Here is a 20,729-nt window from a genome sequence, read left to right on the forward strand (position 1 = left end):
TCAGCTACTCCAAACCTCTCTGAAAGCAGGTACTGATGGGTGCAAGCTCATCATGTGCCTTCATCACGCTTATCTGCAGGATGCAGGTTATGTTGGCTGTTGTGGGGTTCAGCTATTAGACATCTGCAATAGAGACCTCACCACCTGAGCCCCAGTTCCCTGTACTATATTCATGATCAGCAGAGAGAAATGGACACAAAGAGGGGTGTGTCCCACTTTGAAGAAGCCGAGGCAGCTGTGGTCAGGTGAATCCCACCCAGGAGTGCACATCTGTGGCGCATTTTTTGCTGCTTTATGATTGACAGTAACAGAGAAAATGACATTATGCAAAAAAAAAAAAAAAATGTTACTGCACTGCATTTGGATGAAAAACCTAAAATAAAAAATAAATCAAAAGCTCTTTTTATTTTTTTTCTTTCTTTCTTTCCCTTCTGGTTGATCAGCAGCACCTGGGCAGATGAGCCACTTGCCGTGCCTGCCCCCCAGCCTGGCCCCCGAGGAGATGCAGTCCCCCAGAGTGGCAGGGAGGAAGCGAGGGCGGCCCCCGCTCCAGCCAGCGCCCATCAAAATGGCCGTTCACAACCTCTACGCACCACCAGCCGGTGCTTTGCCAGTCGTGAAGATCCCAAAGAAGAGAGGGAGAAAACCCGGGTACAAGGTAGACACGTGTTTTTCGCACTCCTCCTCCACCTCCTGCTGGTTTTAATATGTTTTCTCCTAGAATTTCAGGTGAGATGCAGGAACGGAGGCAAATTTGTGCAAGCATCAGGCAGAGAAATGCAAGAAAAGCAAGAGAAGCCATTTTCTCTTCTTCCTTAGCTGGTGAAAAATAGAGGGAATACATTTTTTAAAAGTTTACACTTATTTTAATTTGCGTTGTTTGAAAATAACTTGTCTCCCACAGTGTTGTGTGAGATGGCTGCACACCTTCTGGGAAGTGTTTCTCTCTCATTTGTCACTTTTTTCTTCTCTCTCCCAAAGAGTGATTGGGAATGAACCAAAATGTAAGGAAATGGAAAGGAATACAGGGGAGTGGGAATAAAAGGAGAAAATAAAGCTAGTTTCCAAGGGGAAAAAAAAGGGGGGGACATTTTAGAAAGTAGTAAGATTTCACTTACTGAGGGAAAGGCAGTTCTGATTCTGATTTCTTCTGAAAAGCCTTCACTTTGGTAACATGAATGATATAACAGTAGCAGCCAGGCAGATCCAACATAACAGCAGGCTCAGGTGTCCTCCTTGGGATTACCGCAGAATTTTATAGCAGTAGTCCAAAATAGAGCTGTGTGTCTGAGCTAAGACAGAGGCAACTACTCTAATCTTTTGTAAAACGTGGAATATGGAAATACTTATTATTTTTCACTTCAGTATTAGGTTAGAACTCCAGAACAGAAACTTCTGAATTGTTTTACTTGAATTACTTGTTATTACCAATAATTTAAATTATTATCAGTAACACTGGGTCACTTATAGGCTCTTTAGATCAAAACCACCCAAGTCTGGGAAAATAATAATTTGGGGATGTGGTGAAATTGAGTCCCTGAGATGATTAAGTGATTTGCCAAATACCACAATGACCTTGTAAATGCAGAGTTTCAGCAGACCCCAGCCCTTCTGCCCCTGCTTGTCTTGCTGATCCCCATTTCTTATGCTGCATTTACATTTGATTTGTAATTTGAAAAAAGAAAATTTAATTGAAATTGCTGGGGAGTATGTTTTGTTCCACCCCAAATGCACCCATCCACCTGTGAAAAAGCCTTTCACCAACCATCACATATTTGTAAGTGGGAGAAGTTAAAAGGGAAGCTTAAATTTCCTAAAACGCTGCAGTAACATTGCACTTTGGACCTAGATTGGCCCAAGAGTTGATTGTTGTTGCCCCCTCCTCTTCCAAAGAAAATCTTTTTCCCCCACTGGGTACCACACACGCTTCCTCCCCATCCCCAGGGACTTAGTGGGCAGGCGACGGCATCCCTCCTTCAGCGGTGAATCGGGGATGGGTTATTTCTCAGTGAGTGATGGCGAGCAAAAAGACATCCTTTTATAACCAATGGCTTAAGTTTCTGGAGCTGACACTCATGAGCTGTAGCATCCAAGGCATCTGGCCTGGTGCTGTTTATTTGCCCTATAGGATCCGTACACCACAGCAACATTTTCTGTGAGGTGCTTTTTTATGCTGTGTGCTCAGCTGAAGTGAACCCCTCTCCACCACAAAAACTTCCTCAGTGTGAGTCAAAGATTACATTTTTTGATGGGGAACTCTAGCTTGATTTAATTAGCTTGCTAATTGTATGAATTTCAGATACCACAAGACTTAAATGCATTTTAAAAAATTACTCCCTGCCCAAATGGCAGACAACCAAATCCTTTATAGCAACCAGATAGCTGAATTATTACAGAACAGATGGAAAAATACTTCTGAATTTTTAGCAAACTAGGAAATTACAGCCTAGATTTAAATTTATTTTGACTGAGATGTGAATAACAGACATTTTTAATCACATGCTCTTTATAGCCAGATGACCCATTGCCTGTTTTCATTGATATTAAAGCAAATAGCTGTGTCTTCCTAAAATGTCATTTTATCATGCTTCACCACCAAGCAAAGTCCTTTTCCTCTCTATCCTGTTTATTTTTTCACAGCTTTGGTTATAAAATTTCATCAGCTGTTTTTCCAAAAACTGTTTTGTACCTGATATGAAGCTATTTGCCATAAAATACTACATTTTCCCTAAATACAATATTCTTTCTGACTGTCTGAATCTAGTTAGGAAGAAGTCTATTCTGGCAGCTGGTGGGTGGTTAGTAGATGGATCAGTTTTATTTCTCTGGCTGTAAGTGAGGGGCAGCCCCAAAGAGCCACACAGAAATCCTGTACAAGGGAAGGCTGTGTTAGCATTGGGGGGGGGGGGGATTCGCAGTGTTAGACACCAAAGCAACACGCGTGTGGGGCAGCGCTGTAGGAAAGACCGCCACATCCCTCCCAGAGGGCAACAAAATGATGGCCCCACCCAAGCAGCCTGAGGACAGTTTCTCGCGCCACACCACTGCAGCAGCTCTTGCCTGGGGAGGAGGCCCCAGCCCAGGGCGAGCGGTCGGCTGGGACCTTCCAAGCTCCTGCCAGGTGGGGTGGGCAGCGAGTTGCCCTGTGCAGGACTACGTGTGGAATGACAATTTCCATTACAGGGCATAGGTTCCCCTGCTGCCCTAGAAGCCACTATTAATGACGACAAATAAGCAGACAGGATTCAGACACACTGGGACCGTTGTTGCACAGACAAGCTTAAAATGCCCTGATCATTCACCTGTCCTGTGATGCAGCCATGGGTTTCAAGGTTGCATACGTTCCTCTTAAGGTTACCTGCCACATTCACTGCAAAACTCTTAGGGGCTGGAGGAGGCTGCAGGCAGACTCCCCTGCATATTTGCTGTGTGGAAGAAAGATATTGCATGACACAAGAAGAAACGTTGGGAAAGACCTTGGACTGTGTTTTGCCTTTGCCAGCACAGTGCTGACCCCTCTTTGCCCTGGTGACTGAGCTGAGCCCTGACTTGCCTCATGCTGAGCCTCCTCACCCACAGCTAAATGCATGGAGAGTGCAAGGTATAGTCAAGGACCCCAAAACATGTACTGGGAAGCTCTGTGCTTCCCTGATGCAGGTTTAACGGCACCTTTCTGCCCAGACATCAGAAGCCCACATGGCAGGACCAGGCTGGCCCAAGCACTCACTTTGGTGCACATCTGTGTGCACATCTGCTCGGGCTGGAGGTGGTTTTCTCTCTAGCAGTGAAAGCTCTCCTGTCCAGGAGGGGCCTCTGTCCTCCTGGCTGGAAAGGTACAGGCCTGTGGGGATGAGGTGAAGCCATCCTTTCCTAGCAGGGGTTTTGCCAGGACAAGGGACAACAAGTATGGGGGAGCTGGGAGCCCTAAAGACGAGGACCTCTGATCTAAGTGGTTTAAGAAAAGTACAGGGAAAGAGTGCATCTTGGTTCATCTTGTTTCTTTCCTTTGTATTTTATTATACACGCTGGCAGAGAACTTGTTCAGAAGCAGAAAAATCTATCTGGGAAATACTCTTCCCCCTCTTTCACTTTTTTTTGGTGTGGGATGGCTGCTCTGAAAGGGTGTGCAGATTGTAACAGAAACTCCAGGACTCAACAGGCGCCTCCCCGTCCAGGGCCATTGCATGCTCAGATAACCCTGCAGCCAACATCAATGGCATGAAAGCCCAAGTTCTCTCTGCATCTAATGCACTATGACGTTGGCACAATAGACACACTTATTTTCTTCCCTAAATCTCTGATCACCTTTCTCTGCTCTCTTTTACATGGTAGAAGGTCCATAAGACTGAGGGGGCTGGTTATACATATTGTATTAAAGTAACCATTGCCTTTTATATCTCATTCTGTGCACATTAAAACCTGTGACATTTGATATTCAAAAGCGGATTTGAATGCTTTACAGCAAGGATTTCCCAAAGTGCTCTGACACATTTGCTCCGTCTCCTTTTCTCTCCCTCTCTCTTCACCGCTTCTTTTCACTTTTATGCATGTGTGCTCTCTACTGCCAAGCTCTTAGTCGGCTGTTGGTTGGGTTGGCTTTTTGATAGAGAAGGATCAGTCCCAGAAAAGACATCTTTAAATTAAATACTCGGAGATCTACACTTAGTGATATTCAGGGACTACTCAGTGTTTCAGTGTCCAGAAGGTATTTAAGCTGTGTTTGCTAGTGTACTGTCTCCTGTAATCAGGCATTGTTTTATTTTGATCTAATGAAGGCACATTCTCTGCTGCCCCTAATAAAATGGCATTTATCTGTATCCAGAGGCTGTAGAGCACATACTGTTGCAATTAAGTTTGCAGTAAACTGTTTGCTAAAACAGCAAACTGCCAAGAAGAGGCTTCCAAGCTAGAGAGTTTACACAAGACAAGAGATTTGCTCATTTGCTCTTGAACGTAAGGTGCCTGGGCCTCCAAGAGCCAGGGAAGAGGCAGAGAAAGAGGTCCACCAGGCACTGTCCCACCTCCGCCTCCACCGGCCTGACAGTACACTCAGATGGTGCGTGAGGCTCAAGGGCTGGAGATGGGATTTGTGCACCTGTGTTTGGGGCCACCAGCCTGTGAGACAGTAAGGGGGACAAGGAGCCAACATGCAAGTGAAACAGAAGTTATTAGGTGCTGTATCCAAAATAGCATCTATATGGGTGTGCGCATGTATGAGCGCATATATATAGTTTTATATAGAATGAGAGGAAATGGCCTCAAGTTGTGCCAGGAGAGGTTTAGATTGGATATTAGGAAAATCTTTTTCACTGAAAGGATTATCAACCATTGGAACAGGCTGCCCAGGGAAGTGGTTGAGTCACCATCCCTGGAAATACTTAAAGGACGTGTAGAAGTGGTGCTTAGGGACATGGTTTATTGGTGGACTTGGCAGTGTTATGTTTACGATTGGACCTGATGATCCTAAAGCTCTTTTCCAACCTAAATAATTCTATGATTCAATGAATTCTCTATATATGTATACATAAATATATATACAAGTATATATGTACATCTCAATATAAATGTATATACTTGTATACCTGTGTATAAACACACGTATGTATATATGCATTTATTATATATGCATATGTGCGTATGATCAAAAGTGAGCCCAAAAGCCTAGCATAAGGGTCACTCAAAGTTTGACAGTGCCAGCCCACTTCAGCATAGAAAAGTGAGTCATTGACCTGTTGCCACAGAACAAAACCAAACCTTGCTGCTTCTTACCTTCCCATGTGGCATATACTCCAAACTGGATAAGGACCTTGGTTTTTGAAACACTGTTTTCCTCCCATTTATTTTAATTGCTGTGAAAACAAACTGACAACACTTTGCTGCTGGTCTCTCCTGACCCCAATCCGAATGCAAGACAACCCTATAAAAACAGGGGAACGCAGTCAAGTGAGGACTGGCATTACCCAGGGGCCAGTTCAGGGTCCCTAGTCCCCTACAGCTGCCAGACAGCAGGAGGTAAAATCCATAGCTTGTCTTAGGATTGCTTGTTGAACATTTTCTCCCTTGTTCAGGCTGAATCCAAAGGGATTTAGCCCACCCCAGGGGAAGGGAGGCTGTGGCACCATGTGGAGATGGTGCCTGGCACTTCTGAGACAGGTGGGATACAGTCTCTGCCCCAGGCACCAAACAGAGCCCTGCAGGGGATGGTGCCTGGATGAGGATCCAGCTTTTATGTCCATATTTATGGCACCCATCTTTCCAGAGAGGCTGGTCTGAGGGAAACACTAGGTTGCATGAAAGAGTAAGTGGTGGAGATCTGGCAGGGAAAAATGACACCCATCTCAACAAAGATGGCCTTTTTGATTTGGTGGGTACCATCCCAGCACAGCCTACTGTGCTACTGAATGCAAGAGAGACCTTGAATTCTCTCTTAATGAAGCTCTTGCTGGGTTAAGCCAGTAATTGGGAATGATCCAACTCCCAAAGATTTAAAGATAAAAAACTTACTTGGGTGGCATTAAGCTCAACAGCCTTCCCTCTCCCTTCCCGAGCTTTCTGTTTTTACTGGTACACCAAAACAGCGACCATTATTTTAGACAGTTGAAATCATAATCATGGACAGCACGAATCTTTATCCAAAATTACCTCTACTCTCCACCAGGATTTGCTCAAGGTTTGGGTTTGTAGCTAGTGGTCTGGCTTCATTTTTACCTGCAATATACTTTGTACATTATTTCCACCTTGGGCGTAAGCTCTGAGAGAAGCAATACTCTGCAAATTTAACAGGTCTAAAAATTCCTTTTCATTCTGACACTTGTCACTTATAGTATTTTTACTTCTAGCCACTGAAAAACAACAACAAAAAAATCACCTGCCAGAAGAACAGCTCAGTGTAGTATATGCAAATATATAAACCAGGCAGCTGTCTGCCTGGGTCTCTGCTTTCGCCCCGCTTCCCTTCGTAGCAAAAGGAAAGGCAACAGTGGTACCTTCAGGTCATAGCCATTGTGCCAGCCCTTTGTAATTATGAGGACCTGATCATCACTTGGCTGGTGAGACATTGCCAGGTACCATCAGCGTAAAGGTGTAGTGATATTGCACCGTAAATTCCCATCATGTTTCACTTCGCCAAGCAGGTCACAAAGATTACTGGGTGCAACAGTGCAGCGGTTTGTATTTACTATCTGGTAATATCACACTATGGACCACAGTCTGAGCTTATTTACACGGGTGTCAGCCCAAAGTAGCCTCTTGTTGCCATTGGATTTACACAAGATTTACATCCCTATAACCAAGAGCAGAATTTGGCCCTAAATTATGATGTAGTTAAAGACCCTGTGCTTCTGAGTTGCAGAGAATTGTTTACACCCACATGAAATGGGTCGTAAAATGCCATTGCACTGATTTGTTAGAGTGTTACACCCAATTTGCTCAGGTGTAAATAACTACCCAGTGGGTGGCGTAATATTTGCATCCTGTAACTTAAGGCGTTGCTGTCTGCTGCAAATCAGTCAAGCTTCAGGTTCCAATATCCTTCTGGGAACAGAATGGATGCTCCAGGCCTGAGAAAGTGATGCAATAGCAGATTGCTAATGAGTGGGAGTTCATAGGGAATTACATATATGGAATAAAACTGGAATATCTTGTGTATATTTTCATTGCCCAACTGGTTATTTTTTACAGCTGAAGTCTCGTGTCCTGATGACTCCCTTAGCGATATCTCCGCCAAGAAGCACACCAGAGCCAGATATTAGTTCAATCCCCCAGGATGCAGCTACAATACCCAACTCGGCCACCCCACAGGCTCTCACAGGTACCCAGCGTCAATTGCTCCTTGGCCAAGGGATGAGCAGGAACCATGGGAGCCAGATGCTGTGCTTTCCAGAACAGGCAGAGCTCATGAAAATGGGTGTTTGCAGATTAGATTGATGGCCAGTGACAAAAAGCACAGATGTCCTGCAAGACTATATTTTGACTGCCATGTGTCAAGTTTAGTGGAGACCTCAGACCCATTGGTCTTGAAATGTGGACATCAATGTCCCATGGATGCTACCATTTTACACCCAACATTTACCCCATCAAATGTGTTGCAATGACCAGGCTAAACCCCAGTGTGAACATGAAGCATCTGTTACAGCTGTGGGGAGAAGGACAGGGGAGCCATGGTCTGACTATAGGCAGGGTTAGCCAGCATGTAAACCCCAATGCCGTATAGCAACAGCAAACCTGGTCATTTCTGACTGTAGTCAGGCAAAACATAGCCTTATTCTTTTTTTTTTTTTTTGCTTTTATTACCAGAAGAAACATAGGTCAATGCTTTTAAACTGATGTAAATGAGAAGAAAATCAACAAGATGGTTGATTTACCCTGAGATTTCAGCAGAGAAATTGATTAGATAACATTAGAATCTAAACACAACACATAAATCCCATTATTTCTTAGCTGGGATGCACAGAGGAGAAGTTTTCCATCTGCTCTGGTAGCAGAATGATACTAAACGTAGTGACGATGATAATAATAATATATTTTATTCTCATTTATCCCTTCACATACAAAGACTGCAAAGCGCTTGGCAAACATCAGCCGAGTGGCATTTCATAGCGCTGCCCTGAGAGGCGTGCCCAGCTCTGCTTTCAGAGCAGGACAGGGAGGCACAGTCCACCAGTCCCACCAGATCACTGGGGAGGCCACAGAGGCAGGGGTTCTGTGGGTTATTTCATGCTCTGCGGATGTGGGACCTGCAACTCTGTCTGCCCATCCTTGTGCCGCCGGCACCTTGTCTCCCAGCACTTTCCCAAAGGTACGTGTAGGCTCCCACCGGAGCAGGGTTTGCAGGAGGTGGAAGCAGGCTCAAGCTGACCTTTAGCTCCCTATCTGCACTGAAAGGACCATAGTAGGCCCCCGCTCCCCAGTGAAGGACCCGGCAGACTGCTTGCAGGCTGCAGAGTCCCTCCCACAGTCCAGCCCCAGGCAAAAACTGGGACTTGTCACAGCAGAAGCCACATCCTGCAGATTCAGCAAGGTTTTGGCATGGTGGCACGCCCGGAAAGCTACACCCCGGCAACTTCTTGCAATTCATGCGTGCTGCTGCTGTCTTTTGGTGTGTTATCCCTTTGTTTGTTTAGCACTGGAGAGGTGTAAAGTGCTATGTAATGATAAGTATGATTGCTATTATTCTTCTGTTTATCCAGGATATACTGCTTGAGCCCCTTCTGCTGTTCAGTGAGAGGTTGGGTAGCAGAGTGCTTTGTGACAGTCGCACTAGATTTTCATTACTGTGATGCAAACTGTAAATTATTTCCAACTTTACACAGCTGTCACCATGTCCTCCACTCTGCTTGATGGTTTTTTGTCACATATCTGATTTCTGTCAGAGGATAATGTTATATTGTCTGAGAGATGACAGCTCAAGCACACTCAGCCAGCCATTATAATATGTCTTACTTTAGCCTGACTTTAGGCTGTGTCTTAGCCACCCTTAGTTACCACAGCGTTACCTCCGGTTCCTCTGAGATGCAGTTAGCCTCAGCCAAGCTTAAAAGAAGTTAACGCTAGAGAGAGAACACTGATTTTTTGGCTATTGCCATCAGTCCTGATGGCATGTAGAAAAACTGCCTTCGCAGGCAACACTCCAAGAGAGGAGGCATGCAGGGCTTGGCTGCGGAGAGGCTGGGGCATCCCTTGCAGACCCCTTGTGCAGCACAGTGGTGCGGCTGTGGTCCCAAATGAGGATGTAGCACTGCATGCGATGTATAGTTTCCCTCAAAGCGGTGCAGTTTGCAGAGTGCTGGATTGGACTTGGGGGTCAGAAAGCTCCCAAAGACCAGAGTCTCTGGCATTGCACTGTGCAGCTCAGCGCAGCACAACCCTCCAGAAATTCCAGCTGCATTAAGGTCAGAAGCAGCAAGGAACCAAAGTGTAATGAAACCCAGCTCAGAACGGTGCTTCTCAGAGGTCCTGTCAATGAACCAGTGTAAAAACACATACAGAAAATAAACAAACAAAACCACCTCAGGCTGAAGTTTACCCATTGCTGTAAGGTCACCCCTGCTAGTCACTGTCCTGCACTGCCTGGGCATTTTTTCTGGTCACCAGCTGGGTGTACAAGGTACTCTGCAAGAGAGCAGATGCCAGGCACACACAGTGGGGCTTCCAGGAGCTTCTTTAGTTGCGTGTAGCTTATCCTCACCTGTAACACCAAGCAAAGGCCCAAACTCAGCTCACTTCGCATAGGCAATGGGTGATCAGCGCGAGGAAGCTTGGCTGTGCCATCGCAAATGGCAGCAATTCACCAATGAATGGAATAGCTCATTAAATAAATAGAAAAGCATAAAGCTAGCATGTGCTAGGATGCTCTCTGGGCCATTCTGTAGTAACCTTGTTGGGATTTTGTGTCTACAGTCTGCATTTACGTCAACAAACAAGCAAACCTGGGGCCGTACCTCGACAGAAAAAAGGTGCAGCAGCTCCCAGAGCACTTTGGACCCGAGAGACCGTCTGCAGCCCTGCAGCAGGCTGTTCAGGCCTGCATCGACTGCGCGCTCCAGCAAAAGGCTGTCTTCTCGCTCATCAAACAGGGCTATGGAGGAGAGATGGTGTCAGGTAAAACATTTTTGTAAGGGGTTTGTGGCCAACTGGGAAGTGCTTGAAATCTTAACCTGATCCCCAGTGCTGACTGTCCTAGCAATCCCGTTCACATCAGCAGGATGGCAACCAGCTTTAAACATCACTTGTGCCTTTGTAAGATGAGCTGCTGCAGGAATTGCTTGTGTGCCAGATGAAAGTCTGTCAATAAAGAGCATTGCAGTGGTGATTCAGGGGAGGAATAGGGCTAGCTCCAGAGTCCTGTGCTTACCATGCTTTGAAACAGTGCTGAGGCCAGGCCTTTGAGCTGAGGGTTTTTTTGCATCTGTACAAGGATGAGCAGCATTGCAAGCCTGCATCATGCCACGTGTGGCAGCCACACATTGACCTAAAGGAAAACTCGCAGAGAGTTCAGCTGCTCGTGTGTCCTCTGTCTGCACTTTATGAGCCAAATCTGCTCTCAGCCGTAGGAATTGCGAAAGTCCTGTGGCAATTGCCCATACAGCAGGACTATACAAATACATCAGAGAGAATCAGAGATCAGAGGGAACTTCCCAGGAGCTCCTCATCTTCCCGCAATTACACTTTTAGCTGTGTCCCAACGAGCCTCCCATGTCCCACACTGAATCCCCTGGCCTGGCTCTCAGATTGAACATGAACTTTTAATCACAGCATGAGTTTTGTGTCACAACGTAGTTGTAGCACATGGGGAGGCAGTGGGAATGAAACAATGATGGGAATATGGGAACAGCACTCTCCAATGGGATGCTGCAGATGAGAAAGGCACAAACACGAAGCCAAGGTTTGCAAGTCCAGTCAGTTTTGCAGGGACCACAGCAACTCAGCTGTGCCACTGGGACCCTCTTCTGTGGGAGCCCAGGCCCTGGCCTGCTGCGCAGCATATAAATCCTGCTTCCTCTCTCTCCTCTAGCTCTCTCTAATCACAGATGTGACTTCCCTAAGGGGCATCAGAAATACACCAAGAATGATCCAGATTTGTTCACAGAAACACAAGACTGAAGCAATTTAGTGCAAAGCTTCATTTTTGCCTAGCTCTGTGCTGCGTATATGATTTTCATGACAAGCAGAGAAGTTGCATTGTACACCGAGCCTGCCAAACCCTTTGGTCCTCAGAGCTGGCTTAGCTTCAGGTACCTGAGCTAAATGCACCTGGTCAACATTGCTTCCAACTTCATGCCTCTTCTAATCATTAAGGAGGGGTGAATGGCCTCCTAGTCACGGTGTGGCTCTGAGATTGCAGCTCAATCCCAGCCCAGCAGCAGCGTAGATTTTGTCATGGGCTTTCCAGTCTCACGGCTTGGCTCACAGGTGCTCAACTGGCTGTGGAGCATGATCCCTTACAGCAGCTCAGGTCAGCAGGAAAACTCTGAAGTGATCCCAAAGATTATAAGCCTAACATTGCAATTTGTACTTGTTAGTAGTGACTGGAGGCTGTAAGACTGGAAAAAACCTTCCAGGTGGTGGAGTTCAGGCAGCCATATCATGTAAGCCTATTGACATCTGAAAGTGTCCTGCTACAGTTGATCCTGGTGGGTCTGTTGTGACCCCTCCACCTCTCTCATGGATGGGACCTATGCCCTTTTTGATTCTTGGCTAAATACATTCCCTGACAGCTTTGTCGAGGAATTTTAATTGCTCTGCTCTCACCCTTGAGTTCAATCTTAGATGTATTTCTAGAGAGCACTCCTCATCCTGCTAGGCTGAAATACAGTTTCTTTCAGGTCCTCTCTGCATTGTGAGAAAGATCACTGGATTAGTGAAAGAAGTGCAAGTGTCTTCCCACAGCCCCATGTAGCAGAGATGGTGGTAGCTTCAGTGCCACAGGGGAAACTTTCTGTTCCCTGAACATTGCTGTGGCCTGCCTGTGCACCTCTTCAAGTGTGAATTCACCCTTCTCAAGCCTGGAGGACCAGAATGAGCCCATCGGTCCAGCTCATGTTTCAGCAGGACTTTATATAGTGGAATTGACAGTCCCTTGTCTCTCCTGGAGATGCTTTGTGCAATATGTCCTTAAAATATATCTGACTTTTTCATCAGTGTGTCACCTTGGTGGCTCATGGGCATCTGGTGAGCCCCTCCCATCATTTCTCCTCCCATCAGGTCATGTTGAACCTCCTCAAAATATTATGGATTGCCATGTACTTTCGAGTATTTTTGTCCACCCATTTTTATTACTGCAGAGCTTAAAATCAGCCAGTCCTTTCTGTGCAGTCTCCCAGTTCTCTTCTCCATTGACAATGCCTCCTAGCTTACAGCATCAACAAAATCTTTTGTGCCAGCACAGACCACTGCCAGTTCCTCTCCAGTGCTTGGGGTCTCCTGCCAGCAGAGCCTGTTGTCGCCTCCTCACCCACCTTGCATATGCAATCATTTCCAGTTTAACAAAAGATTTCTCATACTTTACTAAATTCCAGATAGACTACCAGTGCAACCTTCCTGTGCCTATAAATGCAATTAAATCAGTAATCAAAGATCCATGATGAAGCTGGTAGCCCTCTCTTCAGTACAACCCTGGTACCTTTTATTCATTCTCAGCCATGTCTTTAATTCTTGTCTCCCGATTATCTTTTAAAACCTTGGGCGTTGCTGAAGTCAGCCTAATAGCCCATCATTGGCAGATCACTTTCTTTCCCCTTCCTTAGACCAGAGTATCATAATTGCCTCTTTCCAATCATACAATAGTTTTCAGTTGGATGCATATATTCGAAATCCTTGCACTGCTGGCCATGCCAGTCAGCATCTTTCAGTGCTCCATGGGGAAGGTGACCTGGGTCACACAAACTCAGCTCCTTAAGCTCTTCCAGTTTGTTTTGTACTTCAGGTGGTGTCATTATGTAAAAATATTTTAAGACATATAAATATGTGTGTGAAATCTTTCCCCCTGCTTTCATTCTTCCTCATGCTGTGCATCCCCAGGTATTGAATTGCTCCTGCTTGCTTTCCAGTTTCAGCTTCTTTTGAGGGGAAGCAGCATCTCCTGAGCCTGCTGGTAGTGAATAGCATCGGGTACGTCCTGCGCTTCCTGAAGAAGCTCTGTCGCAGCCTTTTGTGTGACAATCTCTTCAGCAACCAGCCTTTCCAGCAGTACAACGCCGTGTCGGAAAGCCCAGAGGTGTATGAAAACAGACGAATGGAGGCAGGTAGGCTGCTTGATCAGCTTGAGCTCAAGATTTAAAAGGCCTGAAGAAATGTCTGTCTTTTTTTTGGTCCTGTACTGTATGTGCTAGAGAACTGCAGGTCTGTATGGGACCTTTCCAGTGGGAGGCGGCTGATTTGCAGTACTTTTCCCAGTGGCTATAGGGAAGGCTTTCTCTAATGGGTGAGAACCACTGTGTTGAGGAGACCCAGCAGCGATAGGGATTTTTAAAATTATTATTTTATATCTTTCTGTTTCTTTCATCGCTTTTCCTAAGGAAATAAGGCTCATATGATCCCATTGTCCTTGTTTCTGTCAATTCTCTCCCATAAATTATGGTCTCCTCAAGCGCACCTGGCCCTGGGGTAGAAGCCTCGAAGGGATTAAGTTCCATCAAGTTTCAGGCAGGCAGGAAGGTAGAGGGGAAATCTCTCTCCATCCAACTCAACCACCATATTAGACACTGAAGTATTACCACTGACTACCAAGCCTCCTCTGCTTGCGGACCCGCTGCAGTGTGTTGCCTGTCCAGGCACACCAGTCCCCTCTGCTCACGCACTGCCTCGGCTCGTGGGTTGCAGCGGGAGGTGTCACTGTGGCATGAACAGGAAATCACCACCATAACGGGTAAGCTCTGCCCCAGCACTGCCCCAGCACTTCATTACCTGTGTGCTTCCCCACTTGCACGACACTCGTTTTAAGGATCACCTGCAAAACAGCACAGTCTTACTGGGACCTCTTACTGGGTGAGGGGAGAAAGCCGCTCACAGCAATGCAGTTTTGGGTCAGTGCCGTCAGCATAAATCTAAGGAAATGTTATTAGCTGTAGCGCACTGAGCCTGGATCTCAATCTGTCACCTCCACCTGTGAGTGTGAACCTAAATGAGAGTCATGACTGCTAAGGGGTTTGCTTTGCGACTTGCAGGAGCATTTCTCCTGGCTTAAAATCTTGCACCAGCAAGATCCCTGCCTTAGTGCTTGACCATGTGGGGCAAAGCCTGGAGCGGCTGCGCGTGGGGCAGATACACACAAGGGTGGTGATGGTCTAGAGAGGCACCAGCCCTGAGCAGCCCTAGGCTCCCAGGTGGATGGCATGCCTGGGCTTCCTTCTTGCCCAGACCCCAGCGTGCTGGGACAGGGTGCTGGCTTTGTGCAGCCCCCATGCAGCTGGGACAATGCCTGCAGCCCCCATCTGCAATCAGTTGCCAGAGCACCCTGGGGCCCTACTATGGACAACGCAAAAGTTAGTTTAGAAAAAAAGAAAGCCGCAAAGTTATGGTCCTGAACCTCTGCTTCACCTGCAGGCTTCCTCCTGACTTAAATTACTTTTCCTTATTTTTTATTAACAACACTGTGGGTGTTTGGGGAGCACACTGTCTCGTGTGCATTCAGTTTAATGGCAGCTACAAACTGGCAGCTGAGAGAAAGGTGTTTTAGTGTCCGCAATTAAGATCTATGAATCACTTGTTTGCCAGGAAGCAAACCATAGCTGGGAGTGGGCGGTGCACACAGTGCAGAAATGCCTTTTTGTGTAAAGAAATCCAGCTGCCACCCTTACACATAGGGGACGAAAGGCAGGAACCCAAATTCAAAAGCAATATTTTTTTTCCTCTGGACTAGGACATTTGCAACAACCTGAATATTTCTGAGAGGTCAAGGGATTTCTGTAGCACTGAGTGAGCACAGCCCAGGAGGCCTGGCATTTGTGTTTGCATTTGCATTTTAATTTGCATGTACATTTGCATTTACGTTTGCACAGCAAGGCTGTATGTGATGGAAAGCAACTCCACAACCAGAGTTCTTACAGTGGCTGTTGCACTCTGAGTACCTCCCTCCCTACACAATTTCAGTGCAGATGTCCCTGACACCATTCCCACTGCCTCTGCCCAGCACTGAGGAAGGGCCAAAATAACTGTTTTTGTCCCAGAACAGGCAGGAGATATGGATATAGGGAAGGCTTCTCTTCCCTGGCTCTCCCACTGCTGGGGGGAAATTAATAGCCCCCTGGAAGCAGCATGGGCTGGGCAGCCTGGGCTAGGCACAGCTAGTGCTGGCCTGGGGGTCTCCTCCTCTCTTCTGGGAGTGGGATGGGGGAAGAGGCAGTGGCTCCTGGGGCTTTTGTATCTCCATCACCAGCAACACTTTAGTAGAGTGGAGAATGCAAGCTGTGAAATAGCTGAAGGCAGGGGTTATACACGGGGTTAAAACTCCCCCACCAGGCTCCATCTTGCTCACCCTGGGTCTGATAGCCACTGGCCTGCTAGACAGAGGGCTGTAGCGTGGGTCAGCATGACCTGCAGAAAGTGGGGTGCTTCCCTATTGAAGTGGGGACACGGGAGAGGCGATGGAGGAGCCACCTGGTCCCACAGTGAGGGAGGCCATGATGAGCAGTGCTGTTTCCAGAGCAGCTGGGTGCTCAGGTGTCTCTCTGAGCTGGCAGCCCCTAAAGGGGACTCTCCTTCCACCAAAGATTAACAGAAATATAGTGAGACAGGATTTGAGGACACTTTCAGCACCCTGCTGACCACTGACCTGGTGTACCAAATTTGGTGAACCAGGGTTGCTCTGCCAAACCCTGTCCATGGGCCTGGGAGTTCCTGGGGGTGAGCTCAGCAGCTTCACCAGCGAACCCACTCTCTGCATCGCTGTGGGCCCCACAATACAGGCTAGAAAGCTGGGGGCTGGTTTCAGTGCAGCCAAGTAGTTGTCTGGAAAACCCACCTACAAGAGTACTGCTCAGCCCCAGAGCACACATGAAGGCATGGAAGGAGAAATTAACTCTGTCACATAAAGCCCTTGAAACGGGGAATTTTGGAGAGGTGAAAAGCTGCCTCTTGCCCAGGGCACCTTGTGCCCAGCTCAGGAGCCGTCTCTCCGTGGCTGTGTGGCAGAGGAACTGGAGTGACAGCCTCACACCCTTCATGCTCAGCCAGAGCCAGGCAGATACATAGTATTCCTGCTCATCATGTCAGGCTGTATTCAACAGCTTTGTTGGCACCAGTGGAATAACTCCAGTTTTAGGTACTGGGGCTTGAGCCACTGAGTCTATGTTTAATGCTGTATTGCCTAAACTTCCTTGCATGTCCCCAGGAGCCAGGGTTTCTCTGCAGCAAGGTCAGCACAGGGGGGACCTCTGCTACAGAGAACAGAGATAGGGTTTCCCTGTAGTGGCAATAATGAGGATAACAGTAGGAGCTCTTCTCACAGACGGGTCTGTGAGGGCGCCTGTTGGGATAGAGCTTGCATGGAAGGAGCAGAGCCATAATAAAGCACCACAGGAAGCCATGCAAAGCAGCCACATTTCTCATTGTTTCTGTTCTCTAGCTTGTAATCGAGATGTTCTTTCTTTTAAAATCATGTGCTTTTCAGCCCCTGTGTACCAATGAATTTAATTCGTGTATTGACTTTGGTGCAGTTACTCTTGATTTACACTGGCAGAAGTGAGAGGAGAAGCCGGCATCGTGTCCAGTCATATTAATCCACTTACACCATACAGGAGTCACCTTTTAACCTTGCCCTGAAGCACATGCCCCTAAGCCATTATTCACTTGTGCTCACAGCAAACTGCCAGATGCTAATGGCTGCGTACAGGCCAGGTGGGATTAGTTGATATATGCATATATCACTTACAATGATGTTTTACTTGCCTAAGATGTATGCACTTACTGGGCTGTACCCAGCACCAGCCTCTGCAATGAGCCTTGTTAGCTGTGCATCACCCTCCCTGCACCTGAACCCCTGCACTCTGCCTGCTCTGCCAATGCCTCTTGCACCAGCACCCAGTGGCGCTAAACGTGGGGTGAGATTCCCTCTCCAGCCCTTTCCCAACATCAGTGGCTTCACTGCTTGTCTTGGCACATCTGGGGACATACCCCACTGCTCTTTCTCAGCTGTGAGGGGACTTTCTGGCTCATGAGAGCAATTTGTTGGGAGCAACTGTGGGATGACCCCCAGGACTTCATCTGGGAAGTGCCCGGCTTCAGGTCTGCATTATAGCAAATTCTGAGATGTTACCTGGCCTCACGGCATCTGGGTTCAAAGCACCGCTGGATCTGCACCCCAGAATTTTCCATGAGCATGGTAGTGCAGTTTGAAATAAAATGATGGCAAGATATGGGTGAACTCTGCAGAAAATGCTGTGAAGTGTGCCAGGGACTACATGGATGGGAAGCCAGCAGAGATCCTGTGTAGTGCTTCCATCCACACCCTCTGTGTTCAGCTTTCCTTTGTCCCTCCACGCTGAGATAATGGAGGCTTGGATGTGAGCACAGGAAAGGGACATTTCTGGAACACCTACATATTGTCGACATGCACCTATGCAACATTAGACCGTTATTTTTCAGAGGAAAACATGTTTGCTATAAAAATTCTCACCAACCTGGTGGTGAGCAAAGAAATTGAAGTAGCTTCTCTTATGTGAGAAGCATCAAACTTGATAACTATCATCTGTCCCCTTTCAGTCAATCATTTCCTTGCTCTTTCTGTCCTGAACCTTGGATTTTGGTTATTTTGTGCTGTTAGACAATTGCTGTTCTCCATGCAGAGCACGGCTGCATGTAGCTGCAGCAAATCTTTCTTCATGCAAGGGCTCCTGTGGCCACCCTGTATCCTTGTCATCATTGGGGGTGAAGACAGGAAGGTCTGTGAATAAGGTCCCCAGCCTGGCTCCTCTCCCAACAGCCAAGTCAAATTTGTATGTGTAGATACCATATGGTGTCCCCTGCCACTGTCCACAGGAGAACAGCACCAATATGGCTGTGGCTGGAGATAGGGCCCCATATGGACCAGAAGAACAGCAGGAGGTAGAGTTACCCTACGCTACCTCAGTGCCTCTATAGATAGGAAGGTGGGCTTTTCCTATCTACAAGCACTTGAAAAGGTGGTATGAGAACTGCTATAGCAATGCACTATAAGAGTGTGACTAGTAGGCAAGACACTAGGCTGGGAGTTGGATTCTGTCAGAGACTTTCCCACTGATTGTGTGGGCAACTCACTCTGGCCTGCTTCGCCTTTATTTGAACATCTATCCAGGAAGGGCAATAATTCTTGCCACCATGTGCAAAGTCCTTCTAAAACAGCTAGGAAGAAAAGAATAACACGATAGAAAACCACATATTATTACAATCAATATTTTCTGTTCCAAGCACCAAATAAACAGCAGCTCAGAAATTTCAAGCCCTGAGAGGGCATGAAAAATGTTGTCTTTCCCCTTTCTACTACTGTGGCTTGTTTAATCGTGTCTTGTTGCATGCTATGAGGAACAGTGCTCCTGGCTTCTCAGCACACTCAGAATAAATAGCTTTTACGGCTATCAATAGCTTCAGCCCTCTTCAGCATTTAATTACCTGCAAAGGCCATTTATTGCCTCATATATTCCTCTACCATGAACATTATCCTTTAAACAATAAATAGAATATTAAGGTCACTCTTAAAGAGGGAGCAGAGGAACTGCACAAGCCACCCAGCCACAGCAAAGTCTAATATAAAAGGTTTGGCTGGTCTTTGGGGCATTGGAATTGACAGCAGAGCCTGCAGTAGAGCAGAGAAAGGGTGGGATGGCTGCAGGCATTCCTTCCTTCCATGCGTGCATGAGTCTGTGCATCCAACAGCAGGCTGGGTGCCTCCTGGCTCTCCAGACCTGACGCAGCTGGCCCCGGGGCAGGGCATCCCACTGAGGACCCCCACACTGAGGTCCTGCCTGCAGCTGGAGAGCCATCCCCAGGACTGGCACCCTGAAATGAGGTTGCCAGTGTGGTAACTCTGTGGCAGAGCAGAAAGAGAGGCAACTGCAGCTGAACTGCATGTGGTCATTCGGAAACCTGGGGAGGGACAGGAACAGTTTAGGATGGTACAAAATGTAAGAAGTAAAAGCAGGAGGGAGAAAGAAGAGACAGGCAATGCTCCTGTGGAGGGGTTTCATGAGCGTGGTAGTAGAGGCTTTAGCTTTCAGGCCCTTTAAACCTAGACCAGAAGAAACTAATAAAATGTACTCTAAGGGGCAAATCCTGGCAGGAAGAAAAATAAGAGATGGATGAGAGAGATGAAATTCACCTGCAACATAATTTGCCTGAACTCTATAAAATCGGCAGAATTGGATAAATTGACCCTTCTGACCTTTAAGCTGTGTGATTACTGTTTGATAACCGCCAAATGAAGAAAGAGTCCCTTTCTGTCCTTTCAGGTATATGAAATTGTATCTCCCTGTGGATGCTAAGCAACAAAGCTATAAGCAGACATCCTTCCAGCAGTCCGTCCAAGGGAAATCCTCCTTCCCACCTTCTGCCAGGCTGTTTTACCTCCACAGGCTTGAGGGGGTGCAAGAAAATCCATCCCAGCAAAAGACACCACCCAGGAGGGTAGGCACTCTGATCCCAGCAGTGGATGAGGAGAAGCCCAAAGGCCCTTCTGTCCTTCAGCCCAAGGTGTGCTCAGAGCCATGACACAGGAACTGGCAGTGCTGGAGATTGCCCAGACTGCAGCCATGGAGGTTAGAAGAGAAAGCTAAGCTATGAAATGGAGTTTAATGAAGGGAAAAAAGGTGCTTTTTTTTCCATATCAAAGGGTATGCATAAAGAAAGTGGATGAAATGATGGGCATAAATTCATGAAGCATGATGGATGAGATTATATCCACTACAGAAAAAAACACCCCTGGGTATAAGCATTTAATTCAAGCTTTACATGTACAAGTCACGTGGAGGAAACATGGACACTCTTTTAGGGCCCCAGTCAGGTAAATCATGTGATTGTAACTCTGATTTAGGTTCAGTTTCAGCTTTAACATTTTTTTAGCTGGTTAAGGCTTTTCCATAGATCTATATGTTTCCTTTAGGAGATGTCTGAAGTTAGGATCCCAGGCTTTGATTTTAAATAGCTTAAATTAAAGTTGAAACAGGATTTCCATTCCTAAACTTTAAAAATATTGATACAAATACCTGTGATCCAATATATCCATACTTCAAACAGACATATCAGCAGGCCACAGGGCAGAA

The 20,729-nt window shown here is 46.8% G+C and overlaps 1 protein-coding gene across 1 annotated transcript in view; it reads left to right on the top strand.

The window, feature by feature from the left end:
- Window positions 1-449: 449 nt before the first annotated feature.
- SCML4 (Scm polycomb group protein like 4) overlaps window positions 450-20,729 on the top strand; it is a 46,719-nt gene continuing 26,439 nt past the window's right edge. The window contains exons 1-4 of the mRNA XM_064448631.1: window positions 450-658; window positions 7,681-7,810; window positions 10,399-10,599; window positions 13,548-13,742. Coding sequence (XP_064304701.1) covers window positions 458-658; window positions 7,681-7,810; window positions 10,399-10,599; window positions 13,548-13,742 — 727 coding nt within the window. The 5' untranslated portion in view covers window positions 450-457. The remainder of the gene's footprint in view (window positions 659-7,680; window positions 7,811-10,398; window positions 10,600-13,547; window positions 13,743-20,729) is intronic.

Source organism: Phalacrocorax carbo, chromosome 3 (genome assembly GCF_963921805.1).
Source record: "Phalacrocorax carbo chromosome 3, bPhaCar2.1, whole genome shotgun sequence".
In the NCBI taxonomy this organism is placed as follows: Eukaryota; Metazoa; Chordata; class Aves; order Suliformes; family Phalacrocoracidae; genus Phalacrocorax; species Phalacrocorax carbo.